Source organism: Carassius carassius, chromosome 6 (genome assembly GCF_963082965.1).
Source record: "Carassius carassius chromosome 6, fCarCar2.1, whole genome shotgun sequence".
Taxonomy (NCBI): domain Eukaryota; kingdom Metazoa; phylum Chordata; class Actinopteri; order Cypriniformes; family Cyprinidae; genus Carassius; species Carassius carassius.
The window spans coordinates 26,961,448-26,984,177 of NC_081760.1; the positions used below are offsets into that span (position 1 = coordinate 26,961,448).

At 39.1% G+C, this 22,730-nt stretch overlaps 1 protein-coding gene and 1 long non-coding RNA gene across 3 annotated transcripts in view; both read right to left on the bottom strand.

The window, feature by feature from the left end:
* Window positions 1–30: 30 nt before the first annotated feature.
* Window positions 31–5,082, bottom strand: LOC132141953 (uncharacterized). The gene is made up of 2 exons (XR_009433976.1): window positions 4,875–5,082; window positions 31–230 (listed from the first exon to the last, which is right to left on the bottom strand). It is a non-coding gene; the product is annotated as an uncharacterized LOC132141953 (long non-coding RNA).
* A 1,117-nt stretch (window positions 5,083–6,199) lies between these two features.
* The window catches only part of LOC132142561 (glycine receptor subunit alpha-3-like), a 79,792-nt gene continuing 63,261 nt past the window's right edge, over window positions 6,200–22,730 (bottom strand). The window contains exons 7-10 of one of the 2 annotated variants that reach the window (XM_059552518.1): window positions 11,045–11,259; window positions 10,438–10,587; window positions 8,187–8,276; window positions 6,200–6,543 (exon numbers count right to left, since the gene is read on the bottom strand). In XM_059552518.1, the coding sequence (XP_059408501.1) occupies window positions 6,268–6,543; window positions 8,187–8,276; window positions 10,438–10,587; window positions 11,045–11,259 (731 nt within the window). In that variant the 3' untranslated portion in view covers window positions 6,200–6,267. The remainder of the gene's footprint in view (window positions 6,544–8,186; window positions 8,277–10,437; window positions 10,588–11,044; window positions 11,260–22,730) is intronic. The other variant, XM_059552519.1, reaches the window with a different exon arrangement.

Sequence of the window (22,730 nt, forward strand, 5' to 3'; positions counted from 1 at the left end):
GCGTAAGCCAAATGAACAAGAGACAAAGGATGCTTTTATAAACATTTATTTTTCCGTCTTTCTCAGAGGGCTCATCAGTAAACATATGAAAATAACTTTACATTACAGCGTTTATGTTAAATGGTTACTGACCATATTAAATAAACACAAAGGTAAAATATTTTTTTGTATTTTTTAGACACAGTAGGCTATTATAACTGTTCCATTAGCAGTATGTACTTGCAGGGGCGCTGCTAAGGATTTTGGGCCCCATGAAAAGAATCTTGACAGGGCCCCCAACACAGCTGAGAGTTTTTTCATATTAATTTACATAAAATCATGCGCTTTTATGGTATTTTGACTATCATTCTCATATATTTAAGTCAATCAGACAATTGAACTCCATCCCATGTCCACACCCGTAATTTGTCCTCTGTAATACTGCACTACTATAGTACTGTATAATGTATATACTGTGCATAGCTGTACATGTGTCATATAGTGTATTCACATATATTTATATTTGTATGAATGTACTGTCCATATTGTACTGTACACTGGCAATGACAATAAAGTTAATCTAATCTAACCTAATATTTTTAACATGACAGTTTAAATGTAACGGAAATACTGAGCACTCTTAATACAATGAAATGTATTTATATTTATTTGCTTCAACACTGATACTGAAATTTAAAAAAAAAACTCTTCAATTTAAAATAAACAGGAATTACAATCTGTGGTGAAAAAAAAATCTCAGCAAGAAAACACCACCATAAAACAAAATGCCATATACAATTTCTAATAATTTAAGCAGAACTTGCATAATATACTATATCAAAGAATGGCCAAGGTATAACATAGATGAGTCTGAGTTACTCTTTCCACATCATTTCTAATCTCTTGTACTTGCTCAACATTTCTAAACAAAAGTCCAACGTCTGACCTTTTCAGCTGCAAAATCATTAATCAGATCTTTGAAGTCGAGCTCTCTAGCCAACTCGCTCTCAATCGAAAGCATAGCAAGACTGCAAAGCCTTTCTTGAGACATTGTAGACCTCAAGTAGTTTTTTATCAGTTTTAATTTGCTGAATGCCCTCTCCCCACCAGCAACAGTCACTGGCAGTGTGCTAAATAAACGCAAAGCAATGCACACTTCTCCAAAGATGCTTTGCAGCTGCAGCTTACAAATAGCATTTAGGAGTTCAAGAGGTGACAGGTTAGGGGGGAAGTTGGAAGCATATACACGGTTTAGGTGTCTTACTTGATTTTCAAAATCAGGAGTTAGATCACTGGAATACTTAGTGATCAGTGGTTGGCACACAGAAGAGATTTTGTCCTCACTAATCTGCCCAACTTTCAGAACCGCATAAAACTCGTTCACAATATCAGCAATTCTCTGGAACCTAGTGTCTAAGTCACTGATGATACTATCCATAGCAGTGTAAAACACAGTATTCCGAAACTCTGTTTCTGAATCTTCCTGAGTTGTCTCCTCTTCACAGGTTTCATCATGGAATCTCTTTCTTTTCTTCTTGCGACTGCACTCCTTGCTTAACTGAGGAGTAACATGAGCTTCTCTAGCTATCAACTTTGCCTCAGCTAGGAGAGACCCTCATGCATCTCTCAGAGACTGCATCTCTTCTGTCAAGGCTCTGATATTGGCTGCCTCTATGTCAAGTGAGATTTTCCCTGACTGGAGAATAACATTCCTGTCATCAATGCTTTGCAGTACTTTCAGCCAGATGGTGAGAAGAAGAATAGCATCAAATGACATGAAGTATTTTCTGAGACCATTAGCATCTAAACTTGCTTCATTGGTGAGACTGCAAGTCATTAGTATGCTATCAAGTGCATTAATGACAGAAGGTAGGTGCTTTGCCACAGGTTTAACAGCCTCAATCCTTGCACTCCAGCGGGTATCAGATAGCTGATGCAATGAGCAACCTGTTTGCTCTTTGTAGATTGCCCAGCGCTCTGGGCTACTACTTACAAATGTGTACAGGCGGTTTATGCAGCCAAAAAAGGTGGATACATCTGGACTTGATTGTGCAGCATGTACGCCGACAAGATTTAATGTATGAGAGGCACAAGGTGAATAAGTAGCTAGCTTGTTTTTCCTCAGTATTTCAGCTTGGACTCCCTTTACCTTCCCTGACATATTTGCCCCATTGTCATATCCCTGTCCTCTGCAATCACTGATGTCAATCCCATGCTCACAAAGAACAGACTCAATCATCTTTGCTATCTCACTCCCTGTCTTTTTGTAAAAATCCTTGAATTCAAGGAACCTCTCAGTGATCTCCCACTCGTCTTTTTCTTTGTCATATTTGACATACCGTAGTACCACCACGTTTTGCTCTGTATGGGAAATGTCTGGTGTGGCATCGGCGATGACTGCATAATAGATGGCATCCTCCCTTTCCTGTAGAATTCTTTTCAGAACTCGTCTGCCACATAAATTGATGAACTCATTTTGACTTTCAGAGCTAAGATAATGTGTTAGCCTGGTTTGTTTTCCTTCTTTTTGTTTTTGTTTGTTGTCCCTGATTTTTTGAAAGTGCTCTTTCAGCAGAGGATCATAATGTGACAAAAGCTCCAGTGTGCCTAGGAAATTGCCATTATGAACGTCATCTAAGTCGCTTGATTTGCCTCTGAAAGGCAGGTTTCTTGAGGCCAGATGTAGGGTAACATCTAACAGTCTCTCCAGGATGGCCCTATTTTTCTCAATTTCTGTTTGGAACTCCCTGTTTAACAGAGAGTCTATACCTTTATCTTGTAAAACAGATCTTTGCAGATTTTTCCATCTTAAGTAGCAGTCTCTGTGTGCATCACTCCTCTCATGGATTGGGAGTTTATTGTACATGTGACGCCACTTCACATGACACATTTTAAACCCATTTTGACTGGCCAGTGCACTACAGGAAGGCTTTTTCTGTATATTGGAGAAAAGCACACATGGTATGCAATATAGTGACTGATTGCTTTGACTAAAAGTAAGCCAGTCTCTCTTAATTTTTTCTCTCTTATTGGCTGACTTTGTATAATTCAAGTATTCAGGGAATGGCTTCCCCCCTGAATCGCATGGCATTTCCACTTTCTTTTCTCTTATGGTCACAGCCAATTTTCTGACTATGTCCTCCCTATCCTGATCAGTACAAACTGCTGGCCACAAACCAGGGTCGTTTGTCACAATATTTTCTTCCCTTTCAAATCCCTCAACATTCAGTCCATCCTCGGCATCTGAATTCTCATCTCCATCTTCACTCTCTGCCATCTGTCTCTCACTTGCATCTGTACCCTCTTCCATCTCTTCCTCCACTTCCTCAGTTCTCCCTGACAAACAGGAAGAGGGTCCTGGAACTGACAAAGTATATAGCATTTCCTATAGCCAATCTTTTCCACTCTACAGATGCCTCTTATATTTTGTGTGTATCACTTTCAGACATTAATGTGTTGCCATTAAACCAATATTAATAGCCGCTCACCTTCTTCTTCATGTGGGAGCGCAGAGGCTGATTCAGGGGATGCTGGAGTTAGGGGTTGGGAGACAGCCGGACCAGTTGCTGCTGCTGGTTCATTTGACTCTGTTTGGAATGAGGCATGATTTTGACAAAGTGGGTTTGACTGCATTGAATGTTTAACTAAAACTGTGTATTGTTATTTTTTCCAGCGTTTTCTTGACCTAACATGGGGAGAAAATTGAGTTCCCTTATCATGCACTTTTAACACTAGAACGACGACCAGCAGTCATTTTAACCACAACATTTAAACTTATGGTAATTATCTTTAACACTAGAATAAACAAGGCATCATTTTGACCGTTTTGAAATTTGCATAGTCAATAACTTTGTCTAAATAAATCACAAAGCCTTGCTGCTCCCTGACTTTTCATAAAACTACATGAATTTTCATTAAAACTAGTTTAAATATTTATTTTATACGTCCACAGGCAGTCATTTTGCGCTGTTTAAATTAAGTTTTGCCGACAGTCTGGATCAGATAATGTGAAAGTATTATGTGAAGATGGTTGGCAGAGATGAATCATGCTGTATTTGACAATATAGGGGACATTGTAGTTATACAACTCCACATCATCTTCAAGAGATGCACTGAAACCTCACAAACAGCTGATAGTAGTTTGTACAGTAGCTGGCAGAGGATTTTTATCAGAGTTCATGAAGTTAGACTGCTTGCAAGACAGGTGCAACAACGTGGACCGCAGCAGGGTGCTGAAAGTGGGCCGAGCCTCGTACAAAGACGCCAACACCGGCTGCATGTGAGGCAAAGCCGTGCACCCGCTGCACCCTACTCTATCGAAACGTGCTAACTTGTCGAAAAATGCTACCGTAGAGACCTAGGGCCTCATGTACAAAGCGTGCGTACGCACAGAAAAGTGCCGTAGGCTACGATCATTGTCATGGGCGGTCCACTAACAATTTAGGCCTACTTACAAACCCACCTTTTCTTGTGAAATATTGGGTAACATACTGTCGACCCTTTGCCTCTTTCACTTCTCTTATTTTTTTCTCTTTCCGTTTTTGACTTCCAGATTTTTGAGGCATTTTCACATCCTCTTCTGTCAAGTTGAATCTGCCAAGCTGTTTGTGTTGCCTTGGTTACTAGATACAATTTGGGCGGACTGAACCATTTTATGATAATCGAGAGGGGGAGAGGGGCCCACGGACGTTTGTGTTTCCTAAACAAATACATTTTTTTGACACCAGGAAACAGTAAACAGAATAATTTAAAGTTAATAATTTTTACTATCAAATATTTTTTTTTAGCACCACAATTTTATTGGGGGCTTTTCTGGGCCCCCTCTTAGTCATGGGCCCCGAGAATCGTCATCGTTTACCCCCCCTTTACAGCGCCCCAGTGTACTTGTGTAACACGGACATTGTAAAGTGTGGCAGAAGTATTTACAGATGTATACAGAGGAGCATGTCACCTACATAGCCTCTTTTAATAGCAGCGAGAAAATGATGACTCCTGGCCAATTCACATTGAAAACGGTGAACAATAGACTTGAATTCATGCATAACATTTAATAATGTTTGTACAGAATGAATTACAAATGTTGATGTTGGGAGAGGTTTAAGAAAGTTTTAGTGATTATATTTCAATACAATGTTTTTGCATTTGCAATACCCCGCCTGGGAAAGTCAGAATTACATTTTGTTCTCTTTTAGTATAATTAAAAAAATTATATTCAGAATTCTTTACCATACATGCAGTTGGCTTAGTTTAAAACCACTCAAATTATGTTCTTAATTATGAGACATTTTAAAAGTCTCATTTACAATTTAGCATTACTTTTATTTTTATTTTTTGTATGAGGACTTGTCTCACTTCAACATTGTCCTAACAAGCCCTCCTTGAATTATTTTCTCTATTCATTCTATTCATCAAATTCACTCCCAGCCGCATTATTTTGTGGTGGCACCATTAGTTTGAAGTGACTGGAAATGGTTTTCAAAAAATAATGCTTTTGTTTAAGAAAAACTTGAATTGGACTTGAAGGATTGTTTCAATTTATTAATGGTTAATGACAGTACACTACCTATTAATGTTTTCAAAATGTGTTTCCTTGAAGCAGTTAATTTTAAGGTTTTCATAGGCTTGCTGTAAACAGAATATTGTTTGTTGCTGGTTCAGAGTCATTCTAGAGTTTAAGCTCAGAATGATTTTGGCCTGGATGCTGGTTTCTAGAGCTGGTCATAAATCAGGTTGGTGTAAAATGATTGAGTATACATTACACTGACCAAAATGCTAATAAAAACTATTCAACACTTCTTTATAAAATAATCAACAATAGTAGTTTGTGTTTGGATATCTGTATAATATACATTTCTGCTCTTGCACTCTTGCCATTTTTTCAATAGCTGTATATCAAAAATACAACACAGAACATTGGCAGTAAAGCTGTAAGACAACAGAGTTGACAAAACCAGTGCTAGAAACACATATCTGTCAAGGGGCTGTAGTCAGTATCGGACTGTGCTTCTGTGTTAAACAGGTGTGTGGAAGTGCTGACCACTTTTGTTATAGTTATGGGACAGGTGTGTCAGAGGCCCTACGGATGCCTATCCATTGCATAGTGAGCGCAGTGTCCATGTATGGGTGTACAACACAAAAAAAACCCAATTGAAATAAACCACCGGTCCTTGACATCACAGTTTTTCATAGTCATTTTAGCATGGCCTTGGCAGGAAACATCAGAGTTCATTGATGAAGCTTTGCTGTGTTACTACCGTACCTCCCAAGGTGCAACACTCTATGTTCCATCTATGGCTTGTGCACGTCCTCGTGGCGAAGGATTTTGTAAAGAACCCAATAGAAAATATTGAAAAACAGGAAGGCCAGTGGGAATCCGGCACGGGACACAGTGTCAATCTTCTTGGCTCGGTCGATGAAGAGTTTTCTCATCTCCTCATGACTCTTGCCGGCAGTAAGGGCTGGGATAGAGGTTGTTGTGGCCGCATTATTAGCAGCTTTGGGCACGGCTCCGTCTTTCCCTGAACTGGGCGTGATGCTCAACCGGCTCTCCTGCACATCCTCCTCCTTAGAAAAAGGAAAGGATACAGAAAGAGAAGGAATCAAGACTCTAGTACTCCTACATTCACAGAACCTGTTACTTCCTTTTAGGAAACTGTGGGATTTAAGATAATAATTTTAACAATGAATTACAATGTTAGCAATTTGTTTAAGTTTTATAATGCACCTAACATTTTAAATTACGTATGGGGTGTTTCTGCCTAAATACTGCCCTGCTAACCAAAATAGGTAACAAAAATGTGAAAACATTTTGTTTTGCAAAGATTGAATCCGTCTTGTCCTCATTATTGGATCGTGCTTACAGGAGCACCCTCAGTATGAGTACTCCGGGGCTGGGCTCGAGCAGCTTCGTTCTGTACTTGCTTATAGCATGGCGTTATTGGTGTTTTCCCCAAAAGTGTGTCAATGCAACGGGAGAAACCATTTGAAAGGAAACTAACATAACCTTGGTTCCCAGAGATAAGGGAATGAGTGTTACATAAGCTGCTGTGCTATAAGGCTGTACATGAATCAATGAATGTCATTTCAGTCAAAAGATTCTGATGAAACTAGAACCAAATTATTTAGAGGTCGGCTCCTCCTCTTTTGGCAGGTTGAAGCACCATTGGTTCATGCAGCTACACAAACATGAACAAATCAGGCTTCAGTAGAGTTAACAGTAGTTTCCTCATAAGCGTGTCGATGCAACATGCATTCCCTTATCTCAGGGAACCAAGGTTGCATTAGTAACTGGAGCATTAATTGATTGCAACAAGATCATATGAATCAAAAGATATGTAATTTATCTTGAGTATAAATATCACCTGTCAAATATACTGTACATTTAAATTAATTAGTCTATTAATTTGTGGTCATTCTGTGGTCCTCATTGGTAAATTTCATGGTAAGGTTTTTTTTTTCTTTTTAGAATTCCTAAAGAAGTCTCTTATGCTAATCAAGGCTGCATTTATTTGATCAAAAACACAACAAAAACAGAAATATGTATTTTTTATACATTTTATGTATTAATTCCTGTGATAAAGCTGATTTTTTAGCAGGCATTGTTGCAGTCTTCAGTGTTATATGATCCTTCAAAGTACCATGATGCATGCTTATGATACTGCTGATGTAGGAGCTGATTTTCTGAAGTACTGAAACCATACTGAAGGTGTCGTCAAAAACCAGGTACGTACTGAAACTGCCATTTTTGTGTACCGTTACACCCCTACACATATATAAACACATTCATACATACACACTTTTGTTTATTGTTAATTTATGTTTGTTTATAGTATATGTATGTGAAATTTATACACCAAAATTTAGTAGCATATGGTATCTAGACATTAAATTACACAAAAGCTTTCATTATACCTAATTTTAAAAAACTGAAGCTTACTGTAATGTAAGGTTCTAAAAATGAAAACAACCATATTACAGTTGTATCATGTGAATCCATAGTCATATGATTTATAAAATACTCAAATTGCTATTTTAATCTTGACATTATAACTACTTATCTGAATGGTAAAATAGTGAGACATACTGTTTCATGAGAGCTGGACCTGAATGAACATAGATACATGATAGGGAAGGGGAGTGACTGTATAATGAACTCATCGGTCAAAGGCATGCATGGACCGAGATGAAGTGCTGTGCTCTCTCTTTACCCTCTCATTGAATTCGTTGAGTTGGACCATTGATCCGTAAACTGGCTCGGCACTGCGTAGGCCATTGATACGATGCAATGACTGGGTATGCTCCTCATCAAATGTTTGATCAAAAGTCTTTCAGCACAGCAGGGGGATCGAAGAGAGAAAAACACAAAGCATGCAAACTAATATAATAAAGGCTTTCCACATGCAGTATATCATGCAATGTAAATAAATCAATAAATAAATATTAAACAATAAGTGGCATTCAAATATAAGTTTGAAATATGTTTGGTTAGCTGGGTATGCCATAAGGACGCACTGACTACTTCTATCCTCTAGGAGCCAGTGTTGTATAAGTGTAAGACTAACAATGTGGTGGTTTGTGTAATCCCAATGTAAATAAATGTGTCTCTAATTGATAGATTTAAATGTCAATTTTTACAATCATTAAAAATCACAAGTGTGTTAATTCTATAACTTTACCAGTTTTTCAAACTTAACACCATAGCTCCTAGCATCACATCAACTCAAAAAATGCCTGCCAAAACATGCACATTCAATCAGTTTGTCTTTGTGTTTAGAATCTATCTGAGCAGAGTCAAAAAGGTGCAGAAACTCTGTCAGTTTCCCAATCATCCGATTCACTTACTGTCAACTCCAACTGCAGTGACAGTTTCCCCTCATTCAGGGTAAACTTCTTCCCTAAGGATTTTTAAATTCACTTTTTGTTTTAGTGCTGTGTGAATGTTATTGGATTCTCTTTTCAGAAGTTATACTAACCAGTTAAATATGCGACTGTTTTCTCTTTTAAAGGTGCTAGAATATTTAATTGTCTTTATTGTTATTATTATTTTTATTTTATTTACCTTTTATCGCCTTTTTTAATATTTTATTACTGACATGATAAAAAAATATGTTATGGTGATTATATGATAACGTGTCACAGATTATCTGCTTATGAAGTAATTTGGCATAAAGTTATCTTTTATTACCATTAATTGAAATTGACAAATAATTTGTCTGTTTCTGATATTTTAGAGAATTGTATTTAGCTTTAAACCCTAAATATCTGCGATTCCAAACAAATGCTAATCTTTGTTTGCACATTCCAGACAATCGAGTGGCTGTCTTTAAAAGTGAATCATTGAAAAATAATTTAATTGAAACGTTTAAAAACAGTGATTCATTCAGAAATGAAACAAGTGGCTGTCTATAGGAGTGAGTCATTGAATAATTTATTTAATCAGTTAATTCAAAACCGAGAATCACAGTTCTATCCTGGCATTAAAAATAATTATTTTCTTTCACAGACACTTTGCAAGAATGTTTAACATCTGTGGTATGAAAATGATTGCTGCCGAAGCTGGTGAAGTAAGTGGGGCTTGAGAGAGTTGTGAGTGACGGTGCAGACCAGATACATTTATTAAGCATCTTTGAACATATCTTTTCTACTTAATTTGACGCTTTAGGAAGTTGCTGTTTCGGGTTAGCAATATCTTTATCTTATTTTCAAAAGATTTTAACTAATTTTTATTTGTATTTGTTTTTCTATTTTTATTTGCTTTTGTAGCAATATCTGGCAAGACAGCATTGCCAGCACTTAAACTGACAGTAATCAAAAAAGTGAAATGAAATATGCAAACTCTATCCTATTTCGTTAAGTATAGTAATTAAATTTTCACAAAGTCAAGCTAGAAACATTCATAAGAGCACTAGACAAAGTTATCATAGCAATGGTTATTAATAAAAACTACAACAGTAAAATGCATAGTTGAATAATGAATAATAAACTGATAAAACTATCCACCCCTAACCTTCATAGTAAAGTATTAACAAATATTGATAAAATAAATATGGTGTAATTTAAAGTGTTCATCCCTCCAAAAAACAGAAAATATCTTTCACAATCATCTACATGTCAGTCTTTTTAAAGTGTTAGTGAATATAATTAGTTGTATTTGTAGGGGTTATAATAGCACAATTCTTAACCCCACCCCAGACCAATTTTCAAACCCTGGTTATGGCCATGCCTATTAGCAATATCACACTCACAGTCATGTTTTTCAAAGCACTACAATTACTTGCTTCACTTGGCATGCATCAGCATTTATATAAACTTGTTTAAAAACTTTCTTTACCTTTCATGACTTTGATGGGTAACAGACAAATTTGTTAACATTTGAGCCTGACTCTTCTGTGTCAACACAAGTGTGTGACAAAACACAGGGATGCAATTTATCTTTCATAATGAGGATTCAGTCCATACCTTGCCGGACTTCTTTCTTTTCCGTCGGAATCGTAAGAGTTCTTTGTGTTGCCGTGAAACAAAGTTGACTGCAGCATACTCCAATAGGGCAGAAAAGACAAATAACAAGCACACCGCCATCCAGATATCAATAGCCTTCACGTAAGACACCTGCATGACAGATAGACACAAACACATATGATCTCATATACCTTAGTTAGCCTTTGCCTTTTCATTAAAGCCTACATAACAGCCCAGTCATTTTATTATTGAACAGCATAGGGATCCGTCTGGATATTGTCCTTATCACCACTATGAATCAGATATAATTCTCTGCCTTGTAAAAAGACCTATTTTCTGGATGTGTAATTGTGTTGCATAACTGAATGTTGCATTTATGCGCATTTTTAATATGCAATACACATAGAATGCCTGCTTTCATACATGGATACAATTTGCACATTCCACTCTGGGCTGCATTTATAAATGATAACTGAGAATGAATGGCAGAAATAGAGATGTGTAGAAGTGCTAGTAGAACTTATACCCCAATACGGACCAGTGATGCAGGATCCTTTTTTTACAAATGTGAAAAAGAGACTTGTTTTAATACTGCATGCACTCTGACCTTAGGTAAGGATGTCCTGGATCCAGAGCTCTGAGTTGTCATTGTGAGCACTGTGGTGATTCCCAGGGCGACACGGGCAGGAGCGGCATCCATGTTAATCCAGAAGGAGACCCAGGACAGGATAACGATGAGCAGACTGGGAATGTACATCTGGATCAGGTAGTAGCCCATCTGTCTTTCCAGGTGAAAACGTACCTCGATGCATGTGAACTTGCCTAACAGAAAGAAAAGTGGACAAAGGACATATGAAGTTATAGATGAGGATTTAAGCTACTAAGACCTGGTAGGTTTGGTTATTTTGTGGTTTTAGTAGGACCACTGATGCATTTTGAAACTGTTTTCTATTTGAATATATTTTAAAAAGTACTTTTTTGTTGTGATGGCAAATGAAAAAGCTAAATTTTCGATGTACTAAAACATGGACACGGTTACTATTTCATTCCCTCGATTTGCTAATTCGTTCCATTAATTTGCTAAATCATGTGCAAAATTTACTAGTTCGTTCTCTCGATTTATAAATCGTGTGCACAATTTAGCAAATCAAGGGATTGAGTTAGTAAAGTTATTTGACTCATATTAATATAAAGGTATCTTGGAGAAAGTAACACTGTAAAAAGTGGTAACCTGCAAGTGTTTCCTTAAAGACACATTTCTACCTGAATTAACCTATAAAAGTTAGCTCCCTTTTGAACGGTCTCTCCCATTGTGATGCTGACACTTTTGGGGAAACTCCTGTTTACTCCGATACTGAAGCCTGATTTTTTCATGTTTGTGTAGCTGCAAGGTGCTTCATCCTGCCAAAAGGGGAGAAGCCAACCTCTATAAAAGTTGACTTTGAGCACATTTTTCTCAGAATTTTTCTCCTTCAGTGACGAAGATCATCCTTGTCGACAATACAAACAAGAAGCCAAAGAAGAAAGAAGCTCAGCCTGCTGCTCACCGCCTTAGAAGGAAATGAGCTGTGGAACCTTCATGTTTGACCCCTCGACGGGAGTCTTTGCAGCTCTCCACGAGTGTAACTAATATCATTTTGAAAGCAATAGCTCAGTCTAGATACATATCTATGCCCATAAATGGTCAGTCTTCTCTGACTGGTGTGCTGCACGGAGCGAGGACTGATCCTCTTGTGACATGTCCCACGTGCTAGCTTCCTACAAGAGCTGCTGGATAAGGGGCACACTCCTTCCACGCTCTAAGTGTATGTGGCAGCAATCGCAGCGAATCATTCTCTCATCGCTGGCTAATCCTGTTTTGGGTCTAACGACTGTAGACTCATCCTCAAACCAAGACACGGCTATGTGCCTCCACTCTGTTTAGACCACAACTCATCACACTTCTGGCGCTTCTCCATTCAGATGGTGAGCAGGGTCCCAATCCACTCTGCCTGGTTCAGGATCTTAGAGTGTATGTTGAACGCTCTGGTTTGTTTAGGCACTCAGAGCAGCCCTTTTTGTGCTTTGGAGGCCGGTCTAAAATGCTGCCAGTAACAAAGCAGAGACACACTGGATGGTAGATGCTTTAGCCTTGGCTTACGCTGGCTTGCAGTGCCCTATAAGTGTGAGGGCCCACTCCGACTGAGGAATGGCCTCCTCCTGGGTTTGGTCCAGCAAATTTTTATTGGTGACATTTGTATGTCCGCTGGCTGGTCATCGCCGTCTACCTTCCCCGGTGGACATCCCTGCCCTACAGGCATGGATTTTGTCCACGTAATTCTACCTAATCCCCTTATAAGTTATGTAGTCCTCAGCCTAAATGGCTTGGGTCTCATTATTGGCTCATGCTTACAGGGGCCCTCAGTAAAAGTGCTCCGGGGCTGGGCTCGCAAAACGGCTTTGTTGTACACTTGCTTATAGCACAGTGTCACTGGATTCATTCCCCAAAAGCATCAGCAATGCAATGGGAGCTACACGATCACGAACGAGTTTTCCCAAAAGTGTCAGTAAACCAATCTCTAGGAACTAAGGTTACATTAATAACCTGAGCTTTATGTTGGTATAAATTATTTTGTTTAAGTATTTTGGTTGATTCAGAGATGTTCATAATTTAGACTGGAATAAAACCAATTAATTTCAAAGTTACCTTTTTTTATATATAACGATGTTACTGAAGGTTGTTATTGAATGATGCTACAGTACTAACAATGTTGTGAAGGATCACAAATACCTGATTTAGTCAGAAAATAATGTGTTATTAAACATGTACATTTGTCTAACATTGCAAAACCATAATGCCACAAACTGAAAGTGTGCTAATTTAAATTTAAAAGTAGATATTTGTTTCATATGTGGATTGTGAACGATTTTAGAGAGCTGTTACAGACTGTTACGTTTATATACAAAATCCGCATGAAAGGAAGAGAGGACCTACTTAAAAGGTCTGAGAGCTTTCAGCTGCAATCTGTCTTTTTGTTCTCTGCTACTAAGCATTTCCTCTCCCAAAACATATTTCTGCGAGGCTTGTCTTTCCTGAAAAGCAGGGAGACAGCTTTCACTATTTCTGTATCTTTTGTTCCAAAGTCCCTGGGAGATTTTTTTTTATTGGTATTATTCCACACTGCCCTACTAGCTGGAGTACATTTGGGGAAAATAGACTTAAACTCAATAAATAAATCTGTAAACCTAAATAAAATATTTATATCGAGGCACATAATGAATGCTTAATTAAAACTACATAAATGTAATATTTTATATGTGCCTAAACAAGTACAGTAGTTTTTAAGGAGTGTGTTTGACACAAAAATGCTCCCTCTGGAATGTAACCTACTCGCTCTCAAACATACACACACTAACACAAACACACATTTATAGTCTCCTCTGGAGTTTGAATGGTTGGAGCTGTCACCGCTGTGTTGAGGTGACCCGAGAATAAAACCCCTGAGAGACTAAGTGAGAGAGGTGAGAGAAACCACAACAGGAGGAAGAAGAAAGTGAAAAGAACAAAAACAAGGAGACATTATGGAGCCTGACAGCACCTACATTGCACAAGTGGGATGTGCTCCAGGCTCAGGAAACAACACAGCAGGATAATTCATCCTGGGATAACACAGTTGATTTCAGACTCATGTAGAATAATGTATTCAATTTACCTCCCCAGTTTCTGAGCCGATATATATATATATATATATATATATATATATATATATATATATATATATATATATATATATATATATATATATATATATATATATATATATATATATATATATAGCAGTGCGCTATGGCTGAATATCAGAACGGTTGCAATTCAGCCATAGGACAGAGCTTGACAATATACAGCCATATCGCACTGCAACCAGTATGATATTGTGTTTATACAACAGTTGAATGGGACAAGTGTTTAAATGCATAAGAAATAACAACAGGGTGTCTTTAAAAAATGTTTATGCTTCTTCCTTCTGCATCAAATCCAAATCTCAAATTGACAGTTTAACAGCTGAGCCCAAGCCTCCGTTACTAATTCGAAAACATCACTTTATAACTAACGAAGAAGCATAGAGTTGCTTCATTGAAAGCCTATTGTATTACTGTAATAAAAGCTATGTGTATGATGTAGAATATTACTTTTTATTCATGATTGTAGTTCTGAACTAAATGCTTCACTAAAGCACAATGAATTGTGGCAAAGTCCCTTTAAGACCAGTCATGTCACTCTGCAGCCATCTTTAAACCCCTCTTGAGCATGCAAGTGTAGTTCCTATCTCTTTGAATGGGGAAACATCAAATTCTCCAAAACTGTTTGCCAAGCTTACGATTAAATTTCATTCTGAAATCACCACCAATGAAATCTGACAACAATTGTCTCATAAATGTTGTTTCTAACGCTCCAATAGTGTTAAAAAAGTTTTTTTTTTTTTTTAGGCTAGACATGCCAGTATCTAGCATGTGCAATCCTTAGCGTATGTCTCAGAACCTTGACTGTTTCTATAGCAAGCAGAACTTCTAACGGCAGCAGCAGTGACACAATCAATGACTTTATCTAATAAAAATTGGCTCTTTTACACAGATGAGTCCCTCAATAGAGCAGCCATATTGAGAGTTGCATTTTTCCCCCATTCAAAACTATATGAGTAACATGTCTGTGGTAGGGGTGTAACGATTCACTCGTTTTCTCAATGCATCGATTACAAACCCTGTCGATTCATATGCATCGATCTTGAAACATGAATCGCCGATCTTGGACAGTAATCGATTCAAAATGCTTAGAATCGAATGAATCACGATTTCTATAGTGATTCAATGCTTTCAAAATATATACACATTAAATTACTACACGCACAAATTAATGGAGACCTTGAAGACTGTTAGCGAATCGTGCCTCTAATCTGTCCTTCACGGGCTCCACTGTTTACCGCCTGAGACTCTCACAGGATTGCGCTCGTGCTCCGTTCGTCTCTGACGCAGCTGACGTGTGATCTATAGGACTCGTGTCCAGTAATGCTAACGTGAAGTAGTTTTACTTTTCTGTAGTTTGTCAATGGCTCTCTGCATCTTACCGACGGAGTTACCGGAGCCGTCGACAGCTGTATTTATTGCATGGACGGAGCAGAAATGTAAGTGTCTAAATCATACGCACAGATCCATTAAATGATAAATGTTTTTAAACAATGTGGATGAACTGAATATACAAAGGAAACTTTTAAAATTAACCACAGCATTAACAGCGACCTTGAAATAAGAGTGCGAGATTTATCTGATAATATGCATGAAAGTAGCGTTTGTTTCATTAGCAAACAGACATCTGGCGCGTTTTCTCTCAGAATCATTTGCTGATGGAGAGGAAAAGTTAAATAGAGATGAAGACGTTTTCACACTGAAAGAGAAGCGATCTCGCTCTCATAGACGTGCCAGGCTATATCTGCAGCTAAACTGAATAAAAGCAGAATGAACTGATAAAACAAAAAAAAAAAACCCACAAACAATTTATGAATGATGCAGTGCTAATTGACATTTATTACAGTACAGAAACTATAAAGTATACTTTCTACCTTATTCTGTGCAGAAAATTTAAATAATTGCTAATTAAATGTAGCCTAGTATATAAAACAATCATAAAATTGCCATTAGGAAAAAAATATATATTACAAATGATTGATTATTGTCCAGCAGTGTATTTGATTTATTACAGCTAATTAAAAGTAATTAAAAAAAGAAGATAATTCCTTTAAAATAAAAAATAAATAATAATAATAATAATAATAATAATAATTATTATTATTATTATTATATAGGCTACATACATAAAATTATTGTATTTGACATTTCTGTCACTTCTGAAATTATGGCTACGCCCCTGGTGTGACAAAATGTTAGCTTATACATAATACTCTTTAAGTTCTTTTTTAAAAACTTGGCTTACATACATTTTTACGTATGCCATGTCGCATCATTAAACTAGCATTTAACAATGGACAAAAGGTTTTTTTTTTTTTTCTAACCTATGGTTCTCTAACCATAAATGCTACTGTAATTTGCCCCCTGACTAAGCATTTAAATAATTTAGTAGAAGCATTTAAATAATCCCGTGAATGCACTTAAAGAATGCAGAATCGAATCGTTATAATCGAATCGAATCGAATTTAATTGTGAATCGAATCGAATCGTTCTAAATTTGCAAAAATCGTTATTGAATCGAATCGAAAACCTATGAATCGTAATCGAATCGAATCGCTGCCTTGCCAAAGATTCACAGCCCTAGTCTGTGGGCAATATTAGCCATTTATGGCTGTGTTCCAGTTCAGTTTTAGACACGCACTCGCAAACTTCAACAATCATTTACCCTCGGGGGAGTCCCCGCTGCCATTTTGAAGTGCATTCCACTTCATCGAGGGGATGAGGGAAGTTTACATGGACATGCTCTCGACCCCTCAATTTTGACTGAGGGAGCGAGTCTGCTTGCACTGCTATGCACACTTAAGGCCACTCTATAGACCACAATGCAACACGACTATGATGTCATCGTAGATTGTGTTTAATTTATCCCCACCCCAAACAACTCTATAACATATAATATATTATTTTTTTATTTCTTTTTTACATTTATAACATCCCAAGCATACCTATATACATTTAGAATGCTGCACCAAACTAATTCATAAGGGGAAAAATGTAAACGATAAACCAACTCCATAATGGATTCTATGTGATCAAGGGCTTAGGATGTTCCAATTCAGCCCATTCATATGGTTCCACCAGCAGTGGGCACTCATGCAGTGTAATCAATGATGTATAACTAAGTAAACAAGATGGAGGGAAGTTAGCGAGTGAAGAGCAAAAAAAATAGTGGACTGGAACACAGCCAGAGTGTACATGGATCTACGCTTAAAAAATCTACCTAAAATAGTAGACCACCTGGGGACTTTTGGCATACACTTTTCCATATACTATGCTTTGGCACATACTTATTCTAATCTCACATGCTATTTAGGATGGATAGCATGAATATTGGGATGCAGGGAAGGTGTTGAAAGTAAAATAACATTCTTGTTTACAACCCTGTTTCAGTCTCTTTCAATATAAAAGTCTTTACCGCTGACTCACTCACAAAGACAGTCTCTTGTTGCCATCCAATGTCGAAGCAATGTAACTAATCACTATCACGAACACACACACCATTTCTCAATACTAAATACCATTATTAAATACTACGCCTCTGGCTTGCTTAGTTGGGGTCACTTCATCTACAGCGATATCTTTGACTTGATTGCAAATAAATGCACAGACACTATTTAAACTGAACAGAGATGACATCACTGAATTCAATGATGAACTGCCTTTAACTATCATTTTGCATTATCGACACACTGTTTTCCTAATGAATGTTGTTCAGTTGCTTTGACGCAATGTCTTTTGTTTTAAGTGCTATATAAATAGAGGTGACTTGACTTGACTTGACTACTGTCATTTATATACAAAAAAAATTTAAATTAATAATAATTTTAATAAACAAAAACAACAGCCATCATAAAAGCTGCTAAGCAATTCAGTCAAAACTAAAAAGGTAGCATTGAATTTAAGTTATAAAATTTTGCCGTCAGCCAAAACTGTTTGCTCTGGAACAAATAATAGACTAATGAGACCAAAGACTGCCCGTTAGATTCACCCAAAACAAATTATATCTCATGTTTAACCACTAAACAGACTTCAGAGTCAGCTGCAAATTCCAGAATTTGCTGAGGTTAGGCTGCTCTCAGCGGGTTCATGAGTGCTGAACGGCCGCTGGGGCCATGGATCTCACATCTCTGAAAACTTTAAAGAAAATTTCCAAATAAACTTTATCTTCTTTAACAAACTGCATATTTGAAGTACATCCTTGCATTTAAAAAAAATCGTAAAACTACATTCTGTGACACAAAAACAGAAATACTGCAAGTGGAGTGACACAACCGGCGAAACGGTTGGATCTCTGTTTTCAGTAGAATATCGCACTCCAGGAAGAGGCTCTCAGCAAATAAGATTTGAGGATATATATATACTGACATACTGAAATATATGACAAGAACAGAGAGGGATGATGGAATGATATTGTGATAAGCAGTGAGCATTGGGAACACTGATGTTGATATGGAGTATTATAAGCAGTAATCATAATAACAAGCCCAGTCTGGTCTCAGAGTGGTAATATATATATTTCTTTATCCAAAAGAGAATATTCCTTGATCATAGATAGATGTGTTTTTGTGTCTTAAACGTGTTAATTTCTGTCATTTAATGTTGTTGCTGGTTGATTTACATGTATCCTAATGTCATCAAGCTGACTAACATGTATAAGGTTTTGCTGAATTGTGTGAATGATTTGAAATACTGGTAAAAATGTCAGTTAAACATGTTGCAGCCACAATGTTCCATTAGAAATGTGTGCAAGAACCCAAATCATACTGTAGCTCTCAATGAGTTTCATAATTTTCAGCTACATTTATATTTGCCAGGTGCTTTTAACAAAAGTGACTGAGTGACATTCAAAGCATTCATTCGTTTATTATTTTTGTTTTAAATATTTATAAAAGTATGGGGTGGGAAGGTTATTTATTTATTTAATACGAAATACAGGAAAAAATATACATAACTCTAAATATATTGCATAATATATTTTACAATCCTTCAGAAAATTACAATCCTTCATTTTAATTCTAATGTTGATTTGCTGCTCAACATATCTTATTATCAATGTATTTTTAATGTGCTGCCTAATGTTTTTGTGGAAACCTGTACCTGCAGAAAAGAAATCCTTATTTTTTGGAGCTCTGGAGGAGACTACTTTTTTAGTGCACTGCTTAATTAACATAGGAAAACCAAAGGATACTCCATCTTTTTACTGATGGGCTTGTTCTGCAGTAGCTCAGACATGGAAACCCACTGTGACATCCCTAAAGCTGTGCCATGTGGTTATTTCACATCCTTCATGACTCAACTGACGGAAGATTCAGGAGCTCTGAGCAAATGTATGAGTGTGCTAAACAACATGACAGAGCAGCAAGTCTCGTGTGGAAGAGAAGGAAATGTCTGAGCAATCATGCAGAAGGCCCTGTGTCCATTCTGTCACACTAGAGAGGGGAGATCGCATTTAAATAAGTGTTAATGAACTGATGGTGCAAGTAAAACGTCATTGTGATGTTTAAAGTATAATGTTATTTTTAGCAGCTATTGTGCCCCTGTACCCTTTGGTATAAAAACCCCAAGGTCATCGGGGACTGGTGGTATGAGTAATAAGATTAGGGAAACGGCCTATAGGTACATTTAATTTATACAATAACTCCATAGGGAAAGCATGCAGTAAAAATGTTTCCTTGCATAATAGACAGTTTGATTATCATTCTACTTGTTTATCTGAAAGATCCCAATCTTTTTTTGCAATGTGTAACACCACCCTATAAAAAAGTGTGGTATATTTTCATAACGACAGACAGACAAATCTGTGGTCTGTCAGTGAATTGAGAAATACTGAGTACTGAATTATTGATTTCTTACTATATAAATGTAACAGAGGTATGGAGGTTTTCAGTTAAGCAGAGATACCTGTGGCCAATTTGCTAAGATATTAGTGTATTGTATACTGGTCAGTATGGCTGAATACCTCTAAAATGCATTCAGACAGTCAAATTGATCTATTTAGTTCCTCTTCCTCGCCAGATCCGGCGCCCAATCTCTGGAGTCGGAAGCATGCTCTGCAATTCCTTCAACCCAGGGAGAGGGATCGACGCTCCGCCTCCCTTCCGAGGAGGTCGATGTGGAGTCTGTTGACAGGGATTCGCCACCCAATTCGCCGCAATATGAGGAGCTCTTGGAGGCGGTTACTCGCGCGGTGGCCTAACTAATTAGCATTGAGTGGCCCGCCGAAAAAAACGACCGAACCGCAGCGAAGCAAGCTCTAATTAACGCTTCCTGCGCGCGAGTCAGCTACCTCCCAGCCGGGGCTGCTTCTTTCCCGGAGGGCCCTCTTCGAGGAGGGGGCCTTCGCCAGCGTTCCCCGCGGTGCTGGTCCCGCTTCTGCCGAGGTAGAACGGCGGCTGCACTCGTGGGGTTCGCAAGTGGATTTGGTGTAGGGAATGGAGACGGGCCAGTCCCTATCTCCTTCCACTTCCGCCAGATCCGGCGCCCAATCTCTGGAGTCGGAAGCACGCTCTGCGGTTCCTTCAACCCAGGGAGAGGGATAGACACTCCGCCTCTCTTCCTCCGAGGAGGTCGATGTGGAGTCTGTCGACAGGGATTCGCCACCCAATTCGCCGCAATATGAGGAGCTCTTGGAGGTGGTTACTCGCGCGGTGGCCTAACTAAGCATTGAGTGGCCCGCCGAAAAAACGACCGAACCGCAGCGAAGCAAGCTCGTTTAACGCTTCCTGCGCGCGAGTCAGCTACCTCCCAGCCGGGGCCTTCCATTCTTTCCCGACCTGCATGATGAGATCGCCAGGTCGTGGAAACCAAGCCGACCTGCTTAAAGAGCTAGATGAGGGAGAGGAGATCAGGCCCGAAAACAAGCGGCGGCGTTCCATAAGTTCCTCATTCGTCGCTCTCTCGGGGCATCTGGGCTTGAGGGTCTTAAATCGTTCAGTTATGAGATTGAAGTTCAAAATGCTCACAATCAAGCATGTTGTAGCTCAGATCAGGTCCGAGGACTGGTTTGTCACAATAGATCTCAAAGATGCATACTTCCACAAATCCATCCTTCCACAACACAGGAAGTTTCTGAGGTTCGCTTTCGGGGGCGAAGCTTACCAATACCAAGTACTTCCATTCGGCCTTGCACTCTCACTCCGCACGTTCACAAAATGTGTAGACGTGGCTCTGGTCTCCCTGCGCATGCAGGGCATCCGCATTCTCAACTATATTGACGATTGGTTGATTTTAGCTCAGTCAGAGCAGGTTGCGGCTCGGCATCGAGATATCGTTCTCGCACATATGGGGGGAGCTGGGTTTGAGACTGAACGCCAAGAAGAGTGTACTTTCTCTGGTTCAGAGAACCACCTATCTAGGCATAGTATGGGATTCGACCACGATGCAGGCACAATTGTCCCCTGCTCGTATCGAGTCGATCCTCATCTCAGTCGAGAGAGTCAGAGAAGGCCAGTCACTTACTGTCAAACAAATTTCAGAGATTGTTGGGTCTGATGGCAGCTGCGTCCAACGTGATACCTCTTGGCCTGCTGTACATGAGACCCCTTCAGCACATCGACAACACATCGGTGGTCTCTTACATCAACCACCAGGGAGGTCTGCATTTGTGCCCTTTGTACAAGCTGGCGCACAAGATCCTGGTGTGGTCCCAGAGCAAACTCCTCTCATTAAGAGCAGTATATATTCCTGGGAAACTAAATATGGGAGCAGACATACTGTCGAGGCAGGGGCCGAGGCCCGGGGATGGAGGCTTCACCCAGAGGTGGTGAAGCAGATATGGAGATTATTTGGCAGGGCTCAAGTAGACCTTTTTGCGACTCAAGAGACATTTCAATGTCCCCTTTGATTCTCTCTAGTTCATCCAGCTCCTCTGGGACTGGACGCTATGGTACAGACCTGGCCGAGGCTTCGTCTGTATGCCTTTCCCCCTATTGCTCTGCTCCCGGGAGTTCTTGCGAGAGTACGGGGTCGGTCTGTTGTTAGTAGCCCCGTTCTGGCCGGGCCGAGTATGGTTCGCAGACCTCAACCGAGGTTGTTGAGACCCTCCTCCAATCCAGAGCTCCCTCAACGAGGAAACTACGCCCTGAGGTGGAAACTCTTCACCTCATGGTGCAGAGACCGCCAGCTAGACCCAGCAAACTGCCCAGTTGGTACAGTTCTGGAGTTTCCAGGCTCTCTGCAGGGTTGACCCACTCCACGCTGAAGGTTTAGGTGGTGGCCATTGCGGCCTACCACGCCCTTCTCGATGGCCAGTCTTTGGGAAGACACCCCCTAGTTACATGTTTCCTCCGCGGTGCGCTGAGGCTGAGACCTCCAGTACGGTCCCGTATTCCCCCGTGGGACTTGGTTGTGGTGTTAGAGGCAATGTGCAAACCCCCGTTTGAACCCATTCAAGATATTTCAGACAGACAACTTACGCTTAAAACCTCCTTTCTGTTGGCTATCACCTCTCTGCGGAGAGTAGGAGATCTTCAGGCCCTCTCTGTGGCCCCCACTTATCTCGAGTTTGCACCTGGCATGACCGAAGTGTTCATATACCCTCGAGCGGGATATGTTCCTAAGGTTCCCTCTGTTAC